General features: G+C 36.7%; 2 protein-coding genes and 1 non-coding gene across 3 annotated transcripts; 1 reads left to right on the top strand and 2 right to left on the bottom strand.

Moving 5' to 3' along the window:
- Window positions 1-1,510: 1,510 nt before the first annotated feature.
- LOC113783413 (probable NOT transcription complex subunit VIP2) lies at window positions 1,511-9,080 on the top strand. Its single transcript, XM_027329543.1, has 14 exons — window positions 1,511-1,594; window positions 2,551-2,686; window positions 3,509-3,617; window positions 3,692-3,870; window positions 4,420-4,801; window positions 5,604-5,813; window positions 5,904-5,999; window positions 6,926-7,014; window positions 7,107-7,289; window positions 7,627-8,052; window positions 8,137-8,189; window positions 8,324-8,365; window positions 8,548-8,692; window positions 8,790-9,080. Exons 2-14 carry the CDS (start codon window positions 2,669-2,671, stop codon window positions 8,847-8,849), a joined length of 1,992 nt encoding a protein of 663 aa, XP_027185344.1. The 5' UTR covers window positions 1,511-1,594; window positions 2,551-2,668; the 3' UTR covers window positions 8,850-9,080.
- On the bottom strand, window positions 3,537-3,617 carry LOC113752973. Its single transcript, XR_003464944.1, has one exon. It is a non-coding gene; the product is annotated as a small nucleolar RNA snoR35 (small nucleolar RNA).
- A 935-nt stretch (window positions 9,081-10,015) lies between the features above and the next one.
- On the bottom strand, window positions 10,016-19,027 carry LOC113783403 (E3 UFM1-protein ligase 1 homolog). Its single transcript, XM_027329531.1, has 20 exons — window positions 18,654-19,027; window positions 17,791-18,102; window positions 17,435-17,701; window positions 17,275-17,322; window positions 16,739-16,804; window positions 16,499-16,602; window positions 15,239-15,332; window positions 15,098-15,154; window positions 14,026-14,449; window positions 13,781-13,935; window positions 13,165-13,230; window positions 13,013-13,081; window positions 12,827-12,928; window positions 12,653-12,718; window positions 12,247-12,293; window positions 12,096-12,159; window positions 11,426-11,503; window positions 11,252-11,314; window positions 10,540-10,632; window positions 10,016-10,353 (listed from the first exon to the last, which is right to left on the bottom strand). The coding sequence occupies exons 1-20, from the start codon at window positions 18,825-18,827 to the stop codon at window positions 10,252-10,254; spliced, it is 2,451 nt and encodes an 816-aa protein (XP_027185332.1). The 5' UTR covers window positions 18,828-19,027; the 3' UTR covers window positions 10,016-10,251.
- Between the last annotated feature and the right edge of the window lie 410 nt (window positions 19,028-19,437).

Genomic DNA, 19,437 nt, shown 5'->3' with positions numbered 1-19,437 from the left:
AAAAAAAAAATAATGGGCAAGCTGTGGTGCGAAAGGAAAAGTTAATCCCCGGTTTATAATGGGCCGTCTTGTAGATGCTTGAGGGTTTAACGTAACAAATTAAATTAGGCTCAATTATAATTATAATTTATCTCCCATGAGATTTGATCAAAAAAATAGAATAATACACTGAGATATTGTCATATTACAATCACCCCTTTGCCATTAATAAGGTGTAAGCTCGATTCGCAGAAACAATAAAATGTCAAAAATACCCTCTCTTTACATTGCTGCAATTAGAAATTTTTAATAGAATATTCATCAGACATCATTATTATATTTATATCCCCCGATATCTAAAGAGCATTAAAAAAGAAAAACATTAATTAGTACCATAAAGAAGAAGTTGGAAGCGTTCTTGAGTTATTATAACGATATCAAAGCCTGACAAGGCTCTCTGGAAAGTTGACATTGATCTCTCTGATTATCTCAAGGAATTCTTGCAGATGGGCTTTCTCTGCATCTTGCACGGGGAAGCATTCAGCTCGAAACCAGGAACTTTCAGATTCTAACTGCTATCGACATTTGAGTTCCACTTCAAAACAAAGAATAAAACATGCTAGAAAATGGTGATCAGTAGCATACAAAACTTCCAATCACTACTATTAAATTAGCCAGCTCTCTTTTTACCATCAAGCAGCAGCTGTAGGATGACCTGCATTAACGTGTTATGTGGTATATGACTAGGATAGAAAATATATAGGGGAACCCAGAGGGTAAGTAGAAAGGTCAACTTCCAAATCTCTAATAGAATGAAGATATTAGTGCCTAGATTTTTGTATGTATGTCCCATATATTTACTATGAAGATCATGAACGTGCTTAAACTAAAAAAGGTTGACGCTTTTTTATCCCTAGCTATAAAGTGATATCTAGGTTTAATTTGGAATAAACACTATAATCTTTTGTGATTAATTATTACCTTGTTCTGTTATTATTAAAAAGTAATTAATTACATACTACAAAATAGTAACAAATGAGAAGCCAAGTGTAAAGTAAAATGTTCTAAAATATTATGGGAAATTTTTTATGGATTTCAATTCAAGTGTTACTGACGGAAAGAAAATATTATTACTATTTAATATGCTAAATAAGATAGGTCATACATTTTAATTAATTGCTTCTTTGGTTGGTTGGTATTATTAATTAATTCAAAAATTAATAAAATTTGAGTCTCATTTGTAAAATGAAGTTTACAATAAAAACATTTAAGCTACTTAAATTCGTCTCAATTAGACAGCAAAAAAAAGATTTTTAGATCAAGCCAGGCCCATGTATCCATTATGTGCTTTTTGTTTTTGGGCTTTTTTGTTTGTTATCATTGAGCAGTTTTTGCTTTGATTGGTCTTCGGCTTCTTTGGGTCTGATTCAAAAAAGCAAGCGTATTAAAGCGAGTTATCGCCCCATCCGCCCATCATCCATCTTCGGACCTCCCCGTCGTCTTCTTCCTCTTCTTCTTCCGATTCTTCTCTCTCCTCTTTTTATATTTCTCTTATTTTTCCGTCTTACTTTTTATACTACACGGATCTGTTCCTTCGTCCCTCAGTTTGTTAGCGGTAACGGTTACTCCTCTCTCTTTATCCTTTTTTTGCCTTTTTTTTAAGGTATATTTTGAGCTTCAAATTCTGAGCACTATTATTATTACTATTATTTTTTTCTGTGAGGTCAAATGTAAGGAATTGAGATGATATAGTATGGAGTAGTATATCGGGCTTTAAGTTACTGGTTTTTACTGTCTTAGTAGTAGCATTAATACAAATTGAAGACTTATTTTGTTTTTTCTTACTAATTTCTGTATGTTGGATCGTCCATTCCTTTTTTCCATTTTTACTATGGGTTGGAGGAGCAGGGAGGGTGGAGTTGAATTGATTGATGTGGCTTTACTCTTTTTGATAATCAATGAACTGGTAGTGAGTGTAATTTTGTACTTTACTTATTGTATTTATGTTAATACTTGATCAAGGTTTAAGCTGGCTTGCTGTAAATTTGAATTTATTTGAAGGTATATGCGCCATTTTGAGGTCTTAACTCTTAACTTAGTAGCCTAGACAAGTCATAGTTGAATGGGCAGTATATTACTTGTAATCCTTTTTATTTCGAGAAAGATTGAATGGACTACAGGATTACTGCTAAACCTTTTCTATTCCTGAGAAAAAAAGAAAAATGTCTGGATGAAAATGTCTTGACATGTAGGCTACACAATTGCTGATGTCATCTAGAGTTTGAGCCTCAGTCACGGGAAGAGAGGATTTTACGCTAGGAAAAAAAAAGTTGTCCAGTATCTCAATTTCTTTCATTTTGTAGTTGTGGCTCCATACTTCAGTTATATCATCTCTTCCTTTCCTTGTTTGCCTTTCGAAGATGGTTCTGTTATTTGTGGATTTAGCTCAAATAGCTGACATACTTGATGTACTTTTTTGGCTGTCCTTGTTTGGCGCTTTATACGTTAACTGTTGCAGAGTTTTTTTTTTTTAACTACTGTTTCAATCATTTTGTACTTTTTTAATTTTAGGTAACTACAATTTGGAAAGGCATCCAATTTTTCTGTCAAAATCTTGCGAAGAAAAGGAAAGGCAAAGCTGCTGTTCGGCAAAGAAAAATTTCACGCATGACTCTTTGACATTTCTGCAATGTCAGGGTTACTTAATGTATTGTTCCTCCTAATGGAAACTTCTATTTGCGCAATATCAATATCAGTTAGCCATATAGCTGTTGCATAACTGTAGTTCTCTCTCTAGAAGAGCATATAGTTATTTAGAGACCTTCTGTTGAAGCATTAGGCATTTTTTCAGCCTTCCATATATTCCTAAAAATTAGCTAAATATGAATGTCTTGAGTTGACCAAAAGTTGTCTTTAAATAAACTGGATTGTTAATGACTTGAACATGAGATATATTGGTCCTTTGATTTTGAAATAACTTGATTTGCTAATGAATTCAGAACTTCAGGACTTCTGTTGACTTGTTTTTCTGTGAAAGGAATTTGAAATAAAAAAAAAATTATTGGTAGGAGTGTATCTCTGATATGAACTTTACAATTTTGCAGACCTTTTACCCTAATCTTTTGAATGCAAAAGCAGATCTATTTGCCTTTGCAGTTGACTAAGAATAGACATATGAGTTGATATGTTTTAAAGCATCAGACTTGGTGCCTGCAAGTCTGAGTGTACTTTTTTTCTTTGGGGAGCAGTCTGAGTGTTACTTTACACGACATTCGTAAACACTTTTAGGGAGCGCAAGTATTACGAATGGTTTAAAACCTGAATGGTTTAAAAATTTTTCTACACATTGCTGAGTATCTTTTTTTCTGTAAGAGATGAAAGTGCTGTTGCATTCTCCTTCGGTAACTCATTTATTATAATTTCTCAATTACGTGTCACAAATGACAGCTGACAGGCAACACGTGTTTTTGAGTCTTTTGACGTGGCTCTTTCCTTTGCAAGTTCTCTAAATAATAATGCTTTCTTACAGTCATCGTTGAACGGATCAGCATCAAATATTCCTGACAGCTCTGGGCGGTCGTTTACAACGTCTTTCTCTGCTCAATCCGGTGCAGCCTCCCCTGTTTTTCATCATACAGGTTAGTACTTTGCTTGATTGTAAAATTGATTTTTTTTTCCTATCCTCTTTATTTGCAAACTTCTTTTCTTATAGGAGGTATTCAGGGACTGCATAATATGCATGGAAGTTTTAATGTTCCCAACATTCCTGGCACACTTGGTTCAAGAAACACAACAATGAGTAATGTGCCATCAAGCGGGGTTCAGCAATCTGCTGGTAACCTCTCTAGCGGACGTTTCACATCAAACAACATTCCGGTTGCTCTCTCACAGGTTACTGTCTAGTTGCATGGCAGATTAGTATTTCTTGTCTAGGCCTGTTTTATGGATCTGAGCTGTTGTCAGATCTATATCTACATGGACATCCATTTTGTTCATTGGTTACGTCGATCGGAGTTCTATCATTCTATTTTGATCCTTTTAGTACATAGATCCAGATTCTTTTTTTCTAAAACCGAGCAATTAGTGCTCTGCTGACACCTTAAAAAGTTGTTCTAATAAATATAAATCATATGTTTCATATGAAGATCAAAAGCTTGACCTGAATCTGAATCTGATTGGGTCTGATGGATCTGGATACAGATCTTTCGTTTGAGTATTGTCAAAGTTTTGGGTCAGGTTAGGATGTGGAGTCTGTTAACTGGATGTGGGTCTAATCTGTTGACTGGTCACTGTTATTGGGACATACACTTGAATTTTTTGTTGAAATGGTAGAAGAAATATGATAAATATTTTCCTCAGAAAGATTTTAAATTGTGCACACATTGACTTTGTAGTCATTTAATTTAGGTATTGACTCATGTTCCTTTCATCCCCTTCCAGATATCTCATGGCAGTTCTCATGGCCATTCAGGGATGACAAATAGGGGTGGCATGAGTGTCGTTGGAAGTCCTGGATACAGTAGTAGCACAAATGGTGTTGGTGGTTCTATTCCAGGGATTCTCCCAACTTCTGCAGCTATTGGTAATCGTAATCCTGTCCCTGGATTGGGGGTGTCTCCATTATTAGGAAATGCTGGGCCACGAATTACAAGCTCTGTGGGTAACATTGTTGGTGTGGGCAACATTGGACGGAGTATGAGTTCTGCTGGAGGATTGTCTATGCCTGGTCTTGCTTCTCGCCTGAATTTGACTGCCAACAGCGGTTCTGGAAATCTAAATGTCCAGGGACCAAATAGGCTAATGAGTGGTGTTCTCCAACAAGGTAACGACCTCGATATGATATTTCCTTCTTGTGTTTGTATCTCCTCTATTATCTTAAGTGTGATTTAATTAAGCAAGCGTTGGCCACCTTTTGTTTGTCTGTCATTCAGTTTCTGGATTTTGGCTTGATTTTCCCTATTCTGATTTCTGGGAGTCCGTATCATGCTTTTTTGTAAATCTTATATTCAACATTGTAGTTATGCTACTTTTAGGGGCAAGAAGTTGATGATTCTACTCAAACTCAGTAGTTGATTCATCCTCAGAGAATTAGGGAATGCTCTTCATAGATAAGCTTTAACAGCGTAAATTAGTTGTGAACAGTTTTTATGCTTGGAGAGTATACATCAGGCAATCTTTTTTCTCTCTGTTAGTAGTTTGGTGGATCTCTGTAAATGCAAGGACAAGTTCATGCAATTGAATTTTCTTTTAAAGAATTAAGGTTCTTTGAACATTGGTCACCCCATGTTTGCCACCTGTGATATTTCAAGTTACAAGAAAGTAGAGAAGGAAATATTTTGGTTAGATTTTTTGAGCTTCAAACATTTCCTCCCCAGAAAATAATTCAGACTTTTGGTAATTCTCCTCCCCGCACCAACCACCCCCCCCACCCCCCCCAAAAAAAAAAAATCTAGCCATCATGCAATTACTCCTTACTTTTGTGGTGCTGTTAGATACTCATCTGATTGATTATTGTTTTTGGAATTTGATTTTGGTATTAAATTACCATTGTCTTGGCAAAGAGCAAATAATAGGTCAAATGCATGAATATTGTGTAATTTTATGTTGACAGTTTGTGGATTCAGCTTCTCCACAGGTCATTTCTATGCTAGGAAATTCCTACCCTTCTGCTGGTGGCCCACTTTCTCAAAACCATGTACAAGCGGTGAATAATCTAAATTCAATGGGGATGTTGAATGATGTAAATTCGAATGATGGTTCTCCATTTGACATTAATGATTTCCCTCAACTGTCCAGCCGCCCTAGTTCTGCTGGAGGGCCTCAGGGACAATTGGGTAGTTAAATTTCCTAATCTTTGGTTCAATAATTTCTTGAGATACATATTCAGCACTACTCAACATATAAGTAAGCTTAACACCTTTCAGGATCGTTGCGCAAACAAGGTCTTGGTCCTATAGTTCAACAAAATCAGGAGTTCAGCATTCAAAATGAAGACTTTCCTGCTTTACCAGGATTTAAAGGTGCTTACTCTTTTAACATTTAATACGATAATGTCAGTTAAACATGCAACCAGGTGGGTTTACTTGTCATCATGCTCATATTTTACTGCTTTGCTTGAGTAAATATATGTAAGATAAAGAGAATTCTTGACTACAATAAACAATATCTTTGGAGTAACTCCAACGATATGTTGCCAGCATGCTGCTTTAATTAACTAGTGCTCCATTTGAGTGCTTCTCCTCTCCTGCAGTTCACTTGGTGTTATGTCTCTGTCTTTACTGGCTAACAGTTTTGAGGTTTTTTTTTTCTTTTTTATTGTTTTTCTGAAAGAGTCTTAACAGAATAGAGAGTCTAGAGTAAGACAAGATTTCATTCAAGTTGTAATTGCTTTGGCCTGTTTGCTTGCATGTTGACCCTGTACTCAAGGGTGAACCTTGAGCATACTTAAATGTTCTTTTTTTTCAAGCATACTTAATGTTACATGTTGTTTTATGTGATGGTTGTTGGGCTTGGATTTTATCCCACCAACCGTTTATTTGTTGGGCTTGGGTTTTATCCCACCAACCTTTTAGGATAAAACCCAAGCCCAACAAATAAAAGGTTGGTGGGATAAAACCCAAGCCCAACAATGATCTATTAATTTGCCTTTGCCAATGGAGCACATTGCACATTTGAAATGGTAGGTGCTGGAAACTGCTTTTTTCAAATTTAGCTACTGCAAATAGATTTCACTTTGCTGTCTGAGTTTCCTCTCTCTCTCTTGTTTGGGCTTCACATGGGAGGTCTTTGGGGGCTAGTCAAGGTCTTAAGTGTGTTAGGTAAAGCCATGGGCCATAATTCCCCCTAGTCCAGAACTTGATGCTTGCAGTAAAAGTCTATCTAGTTACATCTCCAAATCTTTTACTTATCTTTCCGATTCTGATTTGTTTAACCATTTTATTATCAGGTGGAAATGCAGATTATGGGATGGATCTACAGCAGAAAGAACAAGTCCATGACAATGCTGTTTCTCTGATGCAACCTCAGCAATTTTCTGTTAGTTAAATGCAGCCAAAATTTGAGCATCTCTTGCTATTTGAATCAATGCTTCAGTCCTGTACTCATATTTCATATGTTTCAACCTCCAGATGGGAAGATCTGCTGGTTTCAACCTAGGGGCCGCATACTCATCCCACCGTCCACAACAGCAGCAACATACTCCCTCTGTGAGTAGCAGTGGTGTCTCCTTTTCAAATTTAAATAACCAGGATCTACTCCATCTGCATGGATCAGATATGTTTCCCTTGTCCCATTCAAACTATCACCAGCAGGTATGCCGACATACTGCTATACTGCATCAGTGAACTACTCTATTACTGTTGTCATTAGTATCCTGTTTGAGCTTTCTGTTATTTGCTTAACCGAAATGTGTCTCTCTTTTAGTTTAGAGTTCCAGTTTCCTGTTTGGTTAATACTTCGTAATTTTGTACATCAAAACTTACAGAGTTCCTTGTGCGTTGTCTACTTTAAAAAGCTATTGAAGTTAGTTGAAGATTATAAAATTATTGCTTTATGATGGATTTGAGATTCTCAGTGAAAGAAGTAACTCATATGTGGTTTTATATGTGGATGCATTATCTAACATTTAATGGCTGTTTTGGGTTTCAGACAAGTGGTCACCCTGGCATAGGATTACGGCCTCTTAATTCCCAGAATACAGTTTCTGGTATAGGATCTTATGACCAGCTTATCCAGCAATACCAACAGCACCAGAATCAGTCGCAGTTCCGTCTGCAGCAATTGTCTTCTGTAAGCCAACCATACAGGGATCAAGGACTGAAGTCCATGCAAGCCTCACCAACTGCTCCTGACCCATTTGGTTTGCTTGGTTTACTAAGTGTTATAAGAATGAGCGATCCTGATCTGACATCTCTTGCACTTGGAATTGATCTAACGACTCTTGGATTGAATTTGAACTCTACTGAAAATCTTCACAAAACATTTGGTTCTCCATGGTCTGATGAACCTGCCAAAGGAGATCCAGAGTTCACTGTGCCACAGTGTTACTATGCAAAACAACCTCCCCCACTAACTGTGAGCCATCAATTGATTGTTATCTAGATTGCTTCTGCCTTTGTCCTTTTTGGTTTGCTCTAATCTTTCTTTTGTTGTCTGCAGCAAGCTTACTTTGCAAAATTTCAGTTAGATACATTGTTCTACACATTCTACAGGTGGATAGATTATTTATTCATTTTGACTTTATTACTGTTCCATGAGTCTTGCGTTTGAAAAAATCCCATGTTAAGATTCATTTTTGTTCTTGGTATACTAAAAACAGCATCCTGCTTTTCTTTCTTTTGTGCAGCATGCCAAAAGATGAAGCTCAGTTGTATGCAGCCAACGAATTGTACGGTTTTGCTTGTTATAAAAGCCATTCCTGTAGAGTAGTTGCACTTTTCTATTGGTGCTAACCTTGAACAGTATTTTCCCTTTTAAGTTCTTCAAATGATTTTAGTTTCTAAATTGGTCTTTTAGCTAGTTATAAGGATAGTATTTTGAAACTAAGAGTAGCTTTATACATGCTTGCAGGCATAATCGAGGCTGGTTCTTTCACAAAGAACTTAGATTATGGTTTACAAGGGCTCCTAACGTGGAGCCTCTTGTCAAGACAAATTCATACGAGAGAGGATCCTATATTTCCTTTGATCCAAACACATGGGAGACGATTCGCAAGGTATGATACCATGAATATCGTTCTAATTTATTTGCCATGTTTGACCATAGTTTCACATCAAATGTAGTATCAAACTGACACGTACTATTGAATGCAGGATAATTTTGTACTCCACTATGAATTGTTGGAGAAGAGACCGACTCTACCGCAACATTGACAGTGATGTAGACAATGATGTGCAGTTTCATGTGTAAATCTTCTGTTTGCTGTACTTTGTAGAAGAATAGTTGGTAAGCCTCCCTTAATACTTATTGTAAGGCCATTCTGTGGATTGTTGAACCAGTCTCCTTATGGTATCAACACTTCCGTATCCTTTACCTGAAATTTTAAAGAAAAGCATTTCATTCACAAGCTTCAGATTTTAGAAAGATATGTTTTGTCTCTGATATTGAGGTTTCTTGATGCATTTTGATTTTGGATAAATACTAATTATGTTTACTGAAAGTTCTAGTCAAACTTTTACCTGGCCCTCTCTGCTGCATCGAATTATCATACTACCAAAGGAATAAAGACTGCAACTTACATGCTTTTGCTCTCTTTGGATCTCACATCATTTCCTTTTCTTTGCATGATCTCGGGGATCACTAACGGGTCTATGACTTCAAATTTCATCTGCTCGATAGTGAGCTTGAGGGTGTATGGAAAATTGTAATCTCGGATCCATGCGAGTTGGCACTTGACAAGAAGTACATGAATTCAATTGAAGTTTCGTGCTTATTTTTTTCAAACTAATTGGAAAATAAGAAACGACAAAGAATACAACACTCGCTCTCAATCACCCATCGTCTATACTTGGTTCTCGTTGGAGTCAAAACCCCGAGTTTTTCCACTAAATAGCCCTATAATCTTTCTCCTGGTTGATGCTGGGGGTGACATTATTTTCACATTGGATGAACAAGATAAACAATTAAATTTATTTAGGGTCTCAAATCTCATTACTGGGATTTACTAACCTGAGCTAACATAAAATGGATTGAGATTCTCTCGAAGTTGAGAAAAGCCCTGCACTCTGAAGACATGGTGCAAGAGATAAGAGACGTGCCATGGGGTTTAGGTCTATATATATACATAACGGAACTTGCTTAAGCTATCAATAGGTTTAGGCATAATATATGTGGCAAACGAAAAAAATCTACATATCAGCCAACTTTTCAGTTCATGTGTTTCGGCCGACCGAGATTGATAAAACACAATGCTCTCATTCAACCGTTGATTACCAAAGATGGCATCAACTGTCAAAAACTTTTATCACCTTTCTGAAGTCAGTGTACCATTCCAATATCTCTTTCGTCATTCCAGGTTGACTAGTGCCAAAGAGTAATGTAAAAAGGAGGGAAACAAAATCAATGGTTTAAATATGAAGGGTGCAATTTGGACAGACGGCAATTCCACATTGCTAAAGTTGCTCAAGACCAACTGCGACACTAATCTTTCAAGCGAGAATAGAACAGCATGCCTTGGTATTCACAAACAGAAATGAAAGAGAGAAGGTACCACGAAAGAAAATGGATTGCTAGCATTCATGTCGAAGAAAACTTTAGCATGTTGATTTACACCAATCAAGGTTGTGATGTACCCAGCACTAAACCTTTCAATGCAGGCACCAAATTCTCCAGCAGCTCCCTCTTGCTCAAAATTCTATCAGATGTACAATCTTCCTCCTAAATCATTACAAAGGGTTAACAGATATAAATCTTTCACAATCAAATGCAAGAAATACTATTGTTTTAACACAACAGAAACCAATTTGTTAGGAAATGTAAAACGACGATGGAAGCATCAAAATGTTGCAAATATGATCTCATATTTCCAGTGAATTACCAGAAAATGAAAAAGAAAAAACTCACAGAGCTAGTTGTCCCAGACATGAGTGCTAAAAGAGCAACAGTTGCAGCTTGGTAATCAGCTAAGACCTTAAATGCTGGATCATCCAATTTATCCTGCCAAAATAGCCATGAAGTGGCATTACTTGGAAAGACAAAGAAGTTACTGCTGAAAGGATAGAATCACCTGAAACCGTAATCAAAACCATGACTCACTCCCGAATTTACTTATTGCAAGTATATTCCCAGAAGCATATGCAGTGGAGATAAAAGACTTGGTTGGAGTGGAGTTCTTGCAACCAAGAACTAAAGCTGAAGCTAAAGCTAAATTGAAAGCATACTATTACTTATTGAAACTAAATTGAAGCTAAATTGAAACCATGACTCACTCCAGAATTTACTTATTGCAAGTATATTCCCAGGAGCATATGCAGTGGAGATAAAAGACTTGGTTGGAGTGGAGCTCTCGCAACCAAGAACTAAAGCTGAAGCTAAAGCTCAATTGACAGCATAGTATTGAAACTTATTGGAATTTATCTTTTGCTTAATTTAATTTATCAAGGTCAAGGAATCATTACATGTGGCATGACCAGGCCCCTTAAGCATTTTCTCTCAATCAACACATCTATTCGTTAAATTGGAATAAATGAGAAATTATTATGGGGTAGGGTGAAATTGCACGACGACGACTCAAAGAATCTATTTGATACTTGGACAACTAGAGATAAGCTTGTACCTTCAGTCGAGATACTGCAATTGAAATTGCCCTTCCTGGAGCTTGGAGAGCTCTTCCATGAATCTATGATTTAGAGAAGCAATTACAGATAGAAAAATAAAGATGCAAAGCACGCATCAGTTAAATTAAGATTGATTTGAAGTTATGAATAAATAAAAGAAACTAAAGTCTGACCTGTACATAAAGGAGAGAAACAACTTTTGGTAGAAGGGAAATAGGGTCAGTTTCATCAGAAATTTGAGACGTCAAATCCTAGAATAAAACGTCATGTCACAAATTCTAACAGATACATATGGTCATCAACATGGAAAAAAAATTAGAGTCGAAAAGAGAACAGTACTGTCAAGAATTAAGTCTCCATGCTCAATTAACCCATAATGAAAGATATCAGGAAATGTAAATTCAACTTCACAGTATTTGGAGCTTGCTTCTTAAATAGCAGGTAAGTATATAGAAAAGAAAGTATCAAATTTTATTGTGACATAAGATGCTATTATGTGCATTATTTTAAGGAAAATAAAAATCAGCCATAGGATATGATACCATGGCTCCATAGCCGGCAGCACGAGCTTGAAGTATGAAAACAGCATTTCTACATGCCAGATTAAGACTGCATGTATCTCACTCTTTCCAAGCCCATTTGCGGCTGGAGCCTAGTACACCACAACTGCCCTTAGAGCAGTGGCATATAACAAAAATAGAGCCCAACTATTCAAGTCAACCGAATTCCCAATCGTGAAAACAGGAAACTATTCTCAGCACATGCCGCATTTGTGCATACCCTAGTTGAAGACAACTTTAGTAACACAATCACTACTTAACCAAGAAATGCATCCAGGCATACCTTACGATACGAATGCAGAAGACTTCTTTCCAGTTTCTTATCAAGCTTCTTCAAAATTAACCCACTGCAAAACCCGCCAAGAGAAATTAGGTTCTTTCCATTTCACTCTGATAACTGCAATTAATATGATAGACAAAATGCATCTTCTAACCTTTCTTCTGCAATTGCACGTAGAGCAGTCATAAAAGTTTCAACCCTCTGTTACATACAATAAAAGTAAGTCAAGCTGTCACATTAATAGTTCTATCAGAGGTGTTTCAGAGAAATAATCTTTATGAACAATGACCCCTCAAAGGGGAAAAGGACAAACTAGAAGAAGCCAAGATGGATCATAACAACACCTAGGAGATTCAGCCAGTCAAAGCCCAAGTGATAAGCAGTACATGGTGAAACGTAATTGTGTAAATTCAGAAGTATCAGAAGTTCGCAAGCAACCAAATATTGGGAGAAGAGTAGAATATGTTAGGCTTTTTTTTTTTGGGGGGGGGGGGGGGGGAGGATGTGGTGTGGGGATTTCTGTTGTTATAGTAGCCTCTGAGTAAGAGGATAGTCCTTACCTTAGCCTCCAAGGCTTCAACCAGTGCAAGTGCCTTGACTGAAAGGGGTCGTGCTAAACTTTTAGCCTACAAAAAAATTAAAGGTAGAAATCTTAATCCAAACATTTTATAAGTTTCTTAACACAAAAAGAATCATTAGTAAGAATTGTAGAATATATGAGTTGCAGGATTTACAAGTGCAGCCCTATCTCCAGGACTAAGTGATGCAGGTTCAGATTTTTTGGGCTTTTGGGGTTCTTCAACTTCCATTCCATTTCTCAATTTATTGTGTATGTCCTGGGCAGTAAAACCCACAGAGTTAGCCCCATGAACATTTTAAACTCTAGTTTGGTCAGTCAAGGTATAGATGGATATTTTTACCAGGTCAAGTAGTAGAGTATCCACCATGGAGGTAGCTGTGGTTCGTAGCAAATGTTTATGTAAAAGAACCTACATATCAAAATGAAAAGAATATGAAGAACACACAACAACAATACCTAAAGAGGAAAGCTAAGAAATCCACAAAAACGTACTGATGTTGATGGGTCATCTTCAAACAAATCCAGTGCCTTCTCATACAGTTGTATGTTCAAGAATGACTGAGAGCAGACAAAGGTGAAGATAAGTCGGAGATCAGTTTACAGCATTTATCATCAGATGGCAGAACAAAATTCCTAGGCCTTTGGCCTGGAACAGACCAAATAGATTGTCCCTCGAGACCATTTACTTGCTTCCGCACACTAGACCCATTATTTATTCTATTTTAGGAAGTACAGAAAGAAAATTTTACAGAAGGATGAATAAAGTTAATAAAACATCTATATATGGTCAAGAAAAAATCTGGCCTTACTTCAAAAGAAAAACAGAGGCAAGAAAAAAGAAAGTTCAAGATATGATGTTATATGCATTTATCAAGGACAGCTTATAAGGAAAATGGGTAAAATTATGTAACATTACCTACCCATATAAATTATTCCATCTCCAAATTGGCAGAATGTTCAATCAGGCAGGAGAAAGGGAAAAGTTCCTCCTAATTATTTCTTAACCATACCATAGAAACTGCTGATTTCCTTGAGCATGCAGTTATTTTTTCCCATGAAAAAAGATTATACTAAGAGAATGGGGAACATTTGCAACAGCTGATATTACCTCATCAATCTTGTGTTGCAAATTATCAAGTACACGCTTCATGCGCTGTGCATTTTGTGTAAATGCTGCCTTTCTTCTCTCCTTCAATGAATTGAGAAGCATAGGTCTCAGATAGCTCGCTAAAGGTGCAAGAATGGTCTCAGGATCACCTATGCCTACATATTTCAACCAAAAGCATTGTCACAGTGGTTTAACATACAGATCTCCTATCAGATGATTGAAATTTATCATCATATTTTGCTTACCTTGTTCTTCAAGATCAGGAATCAGTGCCATGATCTTCGGAATAAGCCATTCTTCTGAAATAGCATTGTGGCTTTCCTCCATCCTATCATCTTTTCTCAGCCCTAATTTTGAATCAGACAATTGCAAAGAAGTTGGTGCCTTGCCTTTCTTCTGGTTTTTCTTAGACTTGGTAGGTGCTAATTCATGGTAATCTGGATCACTTTCAGCTGCCTCCACTTTGGTGTTCCCGGTGAATTTTCCTTTCTTCTTCTTAGATCCTTTCTCCACAGCTTGTTTTCCAGTACCAGTTTCATTTGACTCAGGTAGTGTATCATGTCTAACGGAAGCATCTTTAATGACATGCAAATTATCAGATTGTCCAGTGCTAGCAAAAGCAGGAAGGTTTAGTGTTTCTATCCCTTTTTCCAAGTGATCAAACAGATCCTGACAAACAAATAACATGCAGAACTAAGAAATCCAAACAGAAATTACAGAGGCCACCATATAAGACGTGACTAAGATTGATGTCAAAGTTCATAGTAGGTGTTTAGAGGACATATACAAGTAAAAGCATAACCAAATCAACTTAAGTTCAGATAATCCCAGTCAAAAGTTTCTAACATTTTAACTACCAAGAGATCTATTTGCTACACTGTTCATTTTTCTTCTAGAAGGAAACACACAACACAAGATGGTTTCAAGTCTGAAGGGATGTAAGATAAAGCAATTTCTTCTTTGGAAATGCTGGGAACAAAAACCAACAAAGAACTCATCCAACGCATCATGTCTGCCTAAGCTCTGTGGACTTTGCAATCTAATTGCAGGTAGCAGCTGTTCAAAACCTTTCTTTACAACATCTTAATTGCAGAGAGCAGCCGTTGAAAACCTTCCTATACAACAACTAAAAGGAAAAGATATTCATGCAATTTGACAGACAAGCAACATACATCTGCACAAAGTTTTGTTCATCTATATCTATCTGCAGAAGAGCATGAACAATTCCTCCTTCAGCACATGCGAATAAGATTTAACAGACCTCTATTATTAATAGATCCACTGGACAATTAACTAGTAGAGATGCACTGATTCTACCTTGACAAATCCATTGCTAAATATGTATGATTCTCCCAGAATAATCGCCTTACTAGACTGGAAAACAGCACAAACCAATCAGAAAACCAGCATGTCAACTGAGTAGAATAGAAGCCGTTGACTGTCTAGCAAAAACATCACCTTAAGAGACTTTTGAACAGACGGACAAAGTGACAGAATCTTGGATGCGTCTTGCGAACCAAAGGATGCTGGTAAAACAGAAAGTGAATCCATCCTGTATGACATCTCATCAGCAAAAAACTTCCGGCAATTTGATATTGTCCACAAAACAAACAAATCCAATTTAAGAGAAACTTTACGTAAGAACTTCCATTTTCACATGTGCACGTAGCAACTTAATGATTGAAAAAAAAAAAGAACGAAAAAAAGACTTGCGGCTATTCACAACATAAAGGATGAAACAAGGACAAAAAGAAAGGAGATGACAACACAATGAACCCAGTTGCGCAGATTGTTTTTAGGGCAGCTTATTCCCACTCATCCAACCAATCTCTTAGTCAATCTGGAATTCATATTTGGCTGACAACTGGCAAAGATCAGACCTCCGGATGACAGCACTACCCAATGAGATATCCACCACTATTCCAATAAAATTCCTTAATACAACCAAGAAGTGTACCCATGGTTACTCAAATGTGACTCAAATTCACCGCAGTTACCAACTTGCTAGTCAGAGGCCCATGCATCAGCTGAGTTTAACAAGTAAATGGACTCCTACAATATAAGGAATTGGAAAGGAAATCTGAACTGTTTACCAAAAACTCATTAATTTACATTAGAAAGTAACAAACAAGTTACAGCCTACCGAACAACTCAAGAGATGTATGAGCATCATGCAATAAAAATATACCAAGTTTTCAGAAGCATAAGAAAGACAAAACGGGTAGAAGGCACAGGAAAAAAGAAAATAAAAATCATAATATTAAGTGAATTAAGACAAGTAAAATTGTTCCCCAGAGACAATAGTGGAGAAAGCAGCCTAGAATTCTACACACCCTAGTCAGAAAATTCCCACCCAAAATTTTAGACATAACTTATTGAAATGCCAGTGAAAAAGTTATGCATCTAAATAACATGCTATATAATTGCATGAAGGGATAGATTTGTCCAATTAGTTATATCAGCCTCATATCTCCAGGGAGATTCCTTTTGGCAATATTTATATCATATATGAAATTTAAATATTTGGGGGGAATATGCAGGCTCCAAAGAGAAAGAAGCAAACATGAGATACCAGGAATGGCAAAGAACTACAAGCATCCTAGAGGGATTCATGCAGATAAACAAAACCACTAGCCTCTTCAATTTCAGGACCACCCACAACAGAAAACACATATACGAATTAAAAGGAAAAAGAACATGCCAAATTTGGTCCCTCACCAGCTACCACGTTCTATGGCATCCTCAGCAGAAGCATCCAACATCTCAATTATTGATGGATGCACAAATAAAGTAACTAGAGGTATACCTTCAGGGTATCTGGCCTGGAAGTTCAGGGAATAACCAGAAGTTAATTAAACAGGAAACAAGTCTCCACATACTACTGAAGATCAGTATTTTGCAACTCATATTTGTTCTAAAAGTGAAGATTATGAATATTCAAGCAGAAGCAATAAGTACCTGAAGATATTGAACAGGTTGTGGAATTCCAAGTTTCTGTAGAGCTTCATAACTGATGTAAGAATTCTGCAGGAGGATTTTAACAACTCATAAGAGTCAGCATAGTTGTAACTCCCAAAGAGTTCAGAATACCTTCCATGTGGCCAATATAATTCACACCCAACAATAATCAACAAAAATGGTGAAACAACTATTTGATGCTAAGGAAACTCTATCTACATACCCTTCCATTAGCTATTGTAGATGAAACTCACAGTAACCCAATTAGGTTACCACTTATAAATCCGAATGGATGTCCAACAGTTTCTTCTTTACCCCTCCCACCCCCCACCCCCCCGGGCTTTGGGCTAAGCAAGGATGTCAAAAAGATATTGCCAAAATATGGACACTTTTTGCAATGTTTCTCAACAAGAAGACATCTTTATCATATTGTGACGTATATGTATACTCTGTGATTTAACACTTCTTTTGGACAAACAAATTAAGAAATATCACCGAATAATCTGTATGTACACAGTGGTAAGGACTGGTCATACCTGTGAAAGGAAAGAATCTACACACTCCTTTTGAGCCATAGCAAAGACCTGTATTCCAACCACAATAAACAAAAATTCAAGACATTCAATGAAGCCAAACAAAATGGAGAAAATATCTAAGAGACTTTTCATGGGACACAATAACAGTGTCGTCACATACAGAAGGTGTCCAGTGAACTCCAGCACGAAGTGAACCAAGAATCTCACCCTCCTTTACCAACCCATTAAAAAGTGACTGGAAAAAGGAGCCTTCAACAGCCACACCACTAGCTCCATCTGTTTCTTGCAGCAAATCTTGCAATGAGTTCCATAATGCTGATAAATTTGTTGGAACAAAAATACCCCTTGCAGCACCGCGAACCATTGCACTCACACGTGCAACATATGCTGGAGTGTACAACTGGCCACCTTCAAGCCTACCTTTGACCTATATATACCCCAAAATTCAACAATGTTCAAATCCACATCCTAGATTACAGGCATGAAACACTAAAAATGAGAAAAGTGTCATGATACCAAAGTCCCAAGTCGAGGTTCTAAAACAGACACAACTAGCTCAGATCCAACTTGCAACTGTGCAGCAATCTCAGCTAAAACAATTTGACTGCATTCTTGAAGCCTTTCATTGATTTCCTCAGCAACAATATCCCAGTACGAATTTGATATGATCTCTCCATTTATTAGCATAAGCGTTGAGTCATTGGACACTATATGCCCTGCTTGTGTCTCCACGTGATACAAATCTACGCCAGTGATATCAGCTAAATCAATCAAGGAAACACGCCCTAACTTCCTAATCTCAGCAGCCATTTCTTTTCTCAATTGTTCCTGTAAATAACATTACAATTTCGTTACACATTCACACTACACCATAAAGTTTCTCTAACTTCAGACAAAAGTCTATACTTATCATGCACAAATGCAGTATCCACAAGGTGATACTGAACTTTCAGATTAGAGAAAAAAAAAACAGCTACTGAATTGTATGTTCACGCAGATGTTTTTTTATTGAAAACTCACAATACAAATATTATTCAAAGTGACCAAAACACTTAAAAATTTACAATAGTACAACTAAATAATCCAAAATCTTGATGATAACATAATCCACTAACTCTCCGAAGTGTTTTCATACTTATTAGACGATTTCTGGCTCAGTAAATCATTAAAATCAATTATCAATAGCTAATAAACAAAATATTCACCAGTTTGCCATAAATGAAGGATGTACAATCGATGAAATTACTCAATCAATGCACATAAGGATAAATACACATAGAAATAACAAACTCCAACATTAAGCAGAAGTGAAACATGACAAAATTGGACGACGTTTTTTACTGTAAAAAATTAATAGGAGATGGTGGTTAAAAAGGTACAGGAGTGATGTATTCTTTGCCAGAAGTGGTGTGGAGGAGATCGAAGTCGATTATTCCGAGCTGTTGCAGCTTCTGTACCAATTCGACGACGTTCCGCTCCGACAGACGAATGCTGGATTTTGCTTGCTGCGCGAATTCAAATTGCCTCTGCAATTCCAGCAGTTCTTCGTCCATTTCTCTCTCTTTTTTCTTTTCACTCTAAAATTTAATTATGTTTTTTATGTACCTTTAATAACTGCTTCTAAATTCTGATCGATCAGCTTTGATTTAAACGCAGAGGTGGAAGAGGGAACGAGATTAATGAGACTCCCTATTGAAGAAGAGGAGTCGGGTCGGTTATTTATTTGTTAGTAGCAGATGCAAGGGTATCAGTTTGTTTGTCATTCTTAGTCGTCAAAACTCTCGTCATTAGGAGGAAATTGTTGGCTATTGACTGAAGAAAAAAGAGAGAGAATTAATCCTCAAGTCTATGTCGGATATTTTTATCATTTTTTTGTTTAAAACTATTATTTTATTACTTTAAAACTCATAATAATTTGATTTGTAGCGCATTGTAATACTTTGTTACCAACGTGTATTTAATTAATTCCATAAATCGTAAAATAAACAAAGTTGAAGATTTATGTTTTCCTAAAATTTGAAATACAAATTCATTCTATCAAAAATAAAATTTTGAAATTTAGTCGAGGAAGATAAAATGCCAATTGAGTTTACGGGAGTTCGTTCGAAATCAATTAACTTATTTAGTCAAGTCGGGCTCAAACTCTACTTTGCTAGCTTTCAT

Source organism: Coffea eugenioides, chromosome 1, assembly GCF_003713205.1.
Source record: "Coffea eugenioides isolate CCC68of chromosome 1, Ceug_1.0, whole genome shotgun sequence".
Taxonomy (NCBI): Eukaryota; Viridiplantae; Streptophyta; class Magnoliopsida; order Gentianales; family Rubiaceae; genus Coffea; species Coffea eugenioides.
Note: the sequence above shows the minus strand (reverse complement) of the source record. Positions and strands in the feature narration are given on the sequence as shown.

Coding starts and splice junctions, on each gene's coding strand:
- LOC113783403 (XM_027329531.1), bottom strand. CDS start 18,827: ATGGACGAAGAACTGCTGGAATTGCAGAGGCAATTTGAATTCGCGCAG. Junction 16,603..16,738: donor AACCTGTTCAATATCTTCAG/GTACTTATTGCT, acceptor CTGAACTTCCAG/GCCAGATACCCTGAAGGTAT. Junction 12,929..13,012: donor ATACTCTACTACTTGACCTG/GTAAAAATATCC, acceptor TTTACTGCCCAG/GACATACACAATAAATTGAG.
- LOC113783413 (XM_027329543.1), top strand. Junction 7,290..7,626: donor ATTCAAACTATCACCAGCAG/GTATGCCGACAT, acceptor TTTGGGTTTCAG/ACAAGTGGTCACCCTGGCAT. Junction 8,693..8,789: donor CATGGGAGACGATTCGCAAG/GTATGATACCAT, acceptor TATTGAATGCAG/GATAATTTTGTACTCCACTA.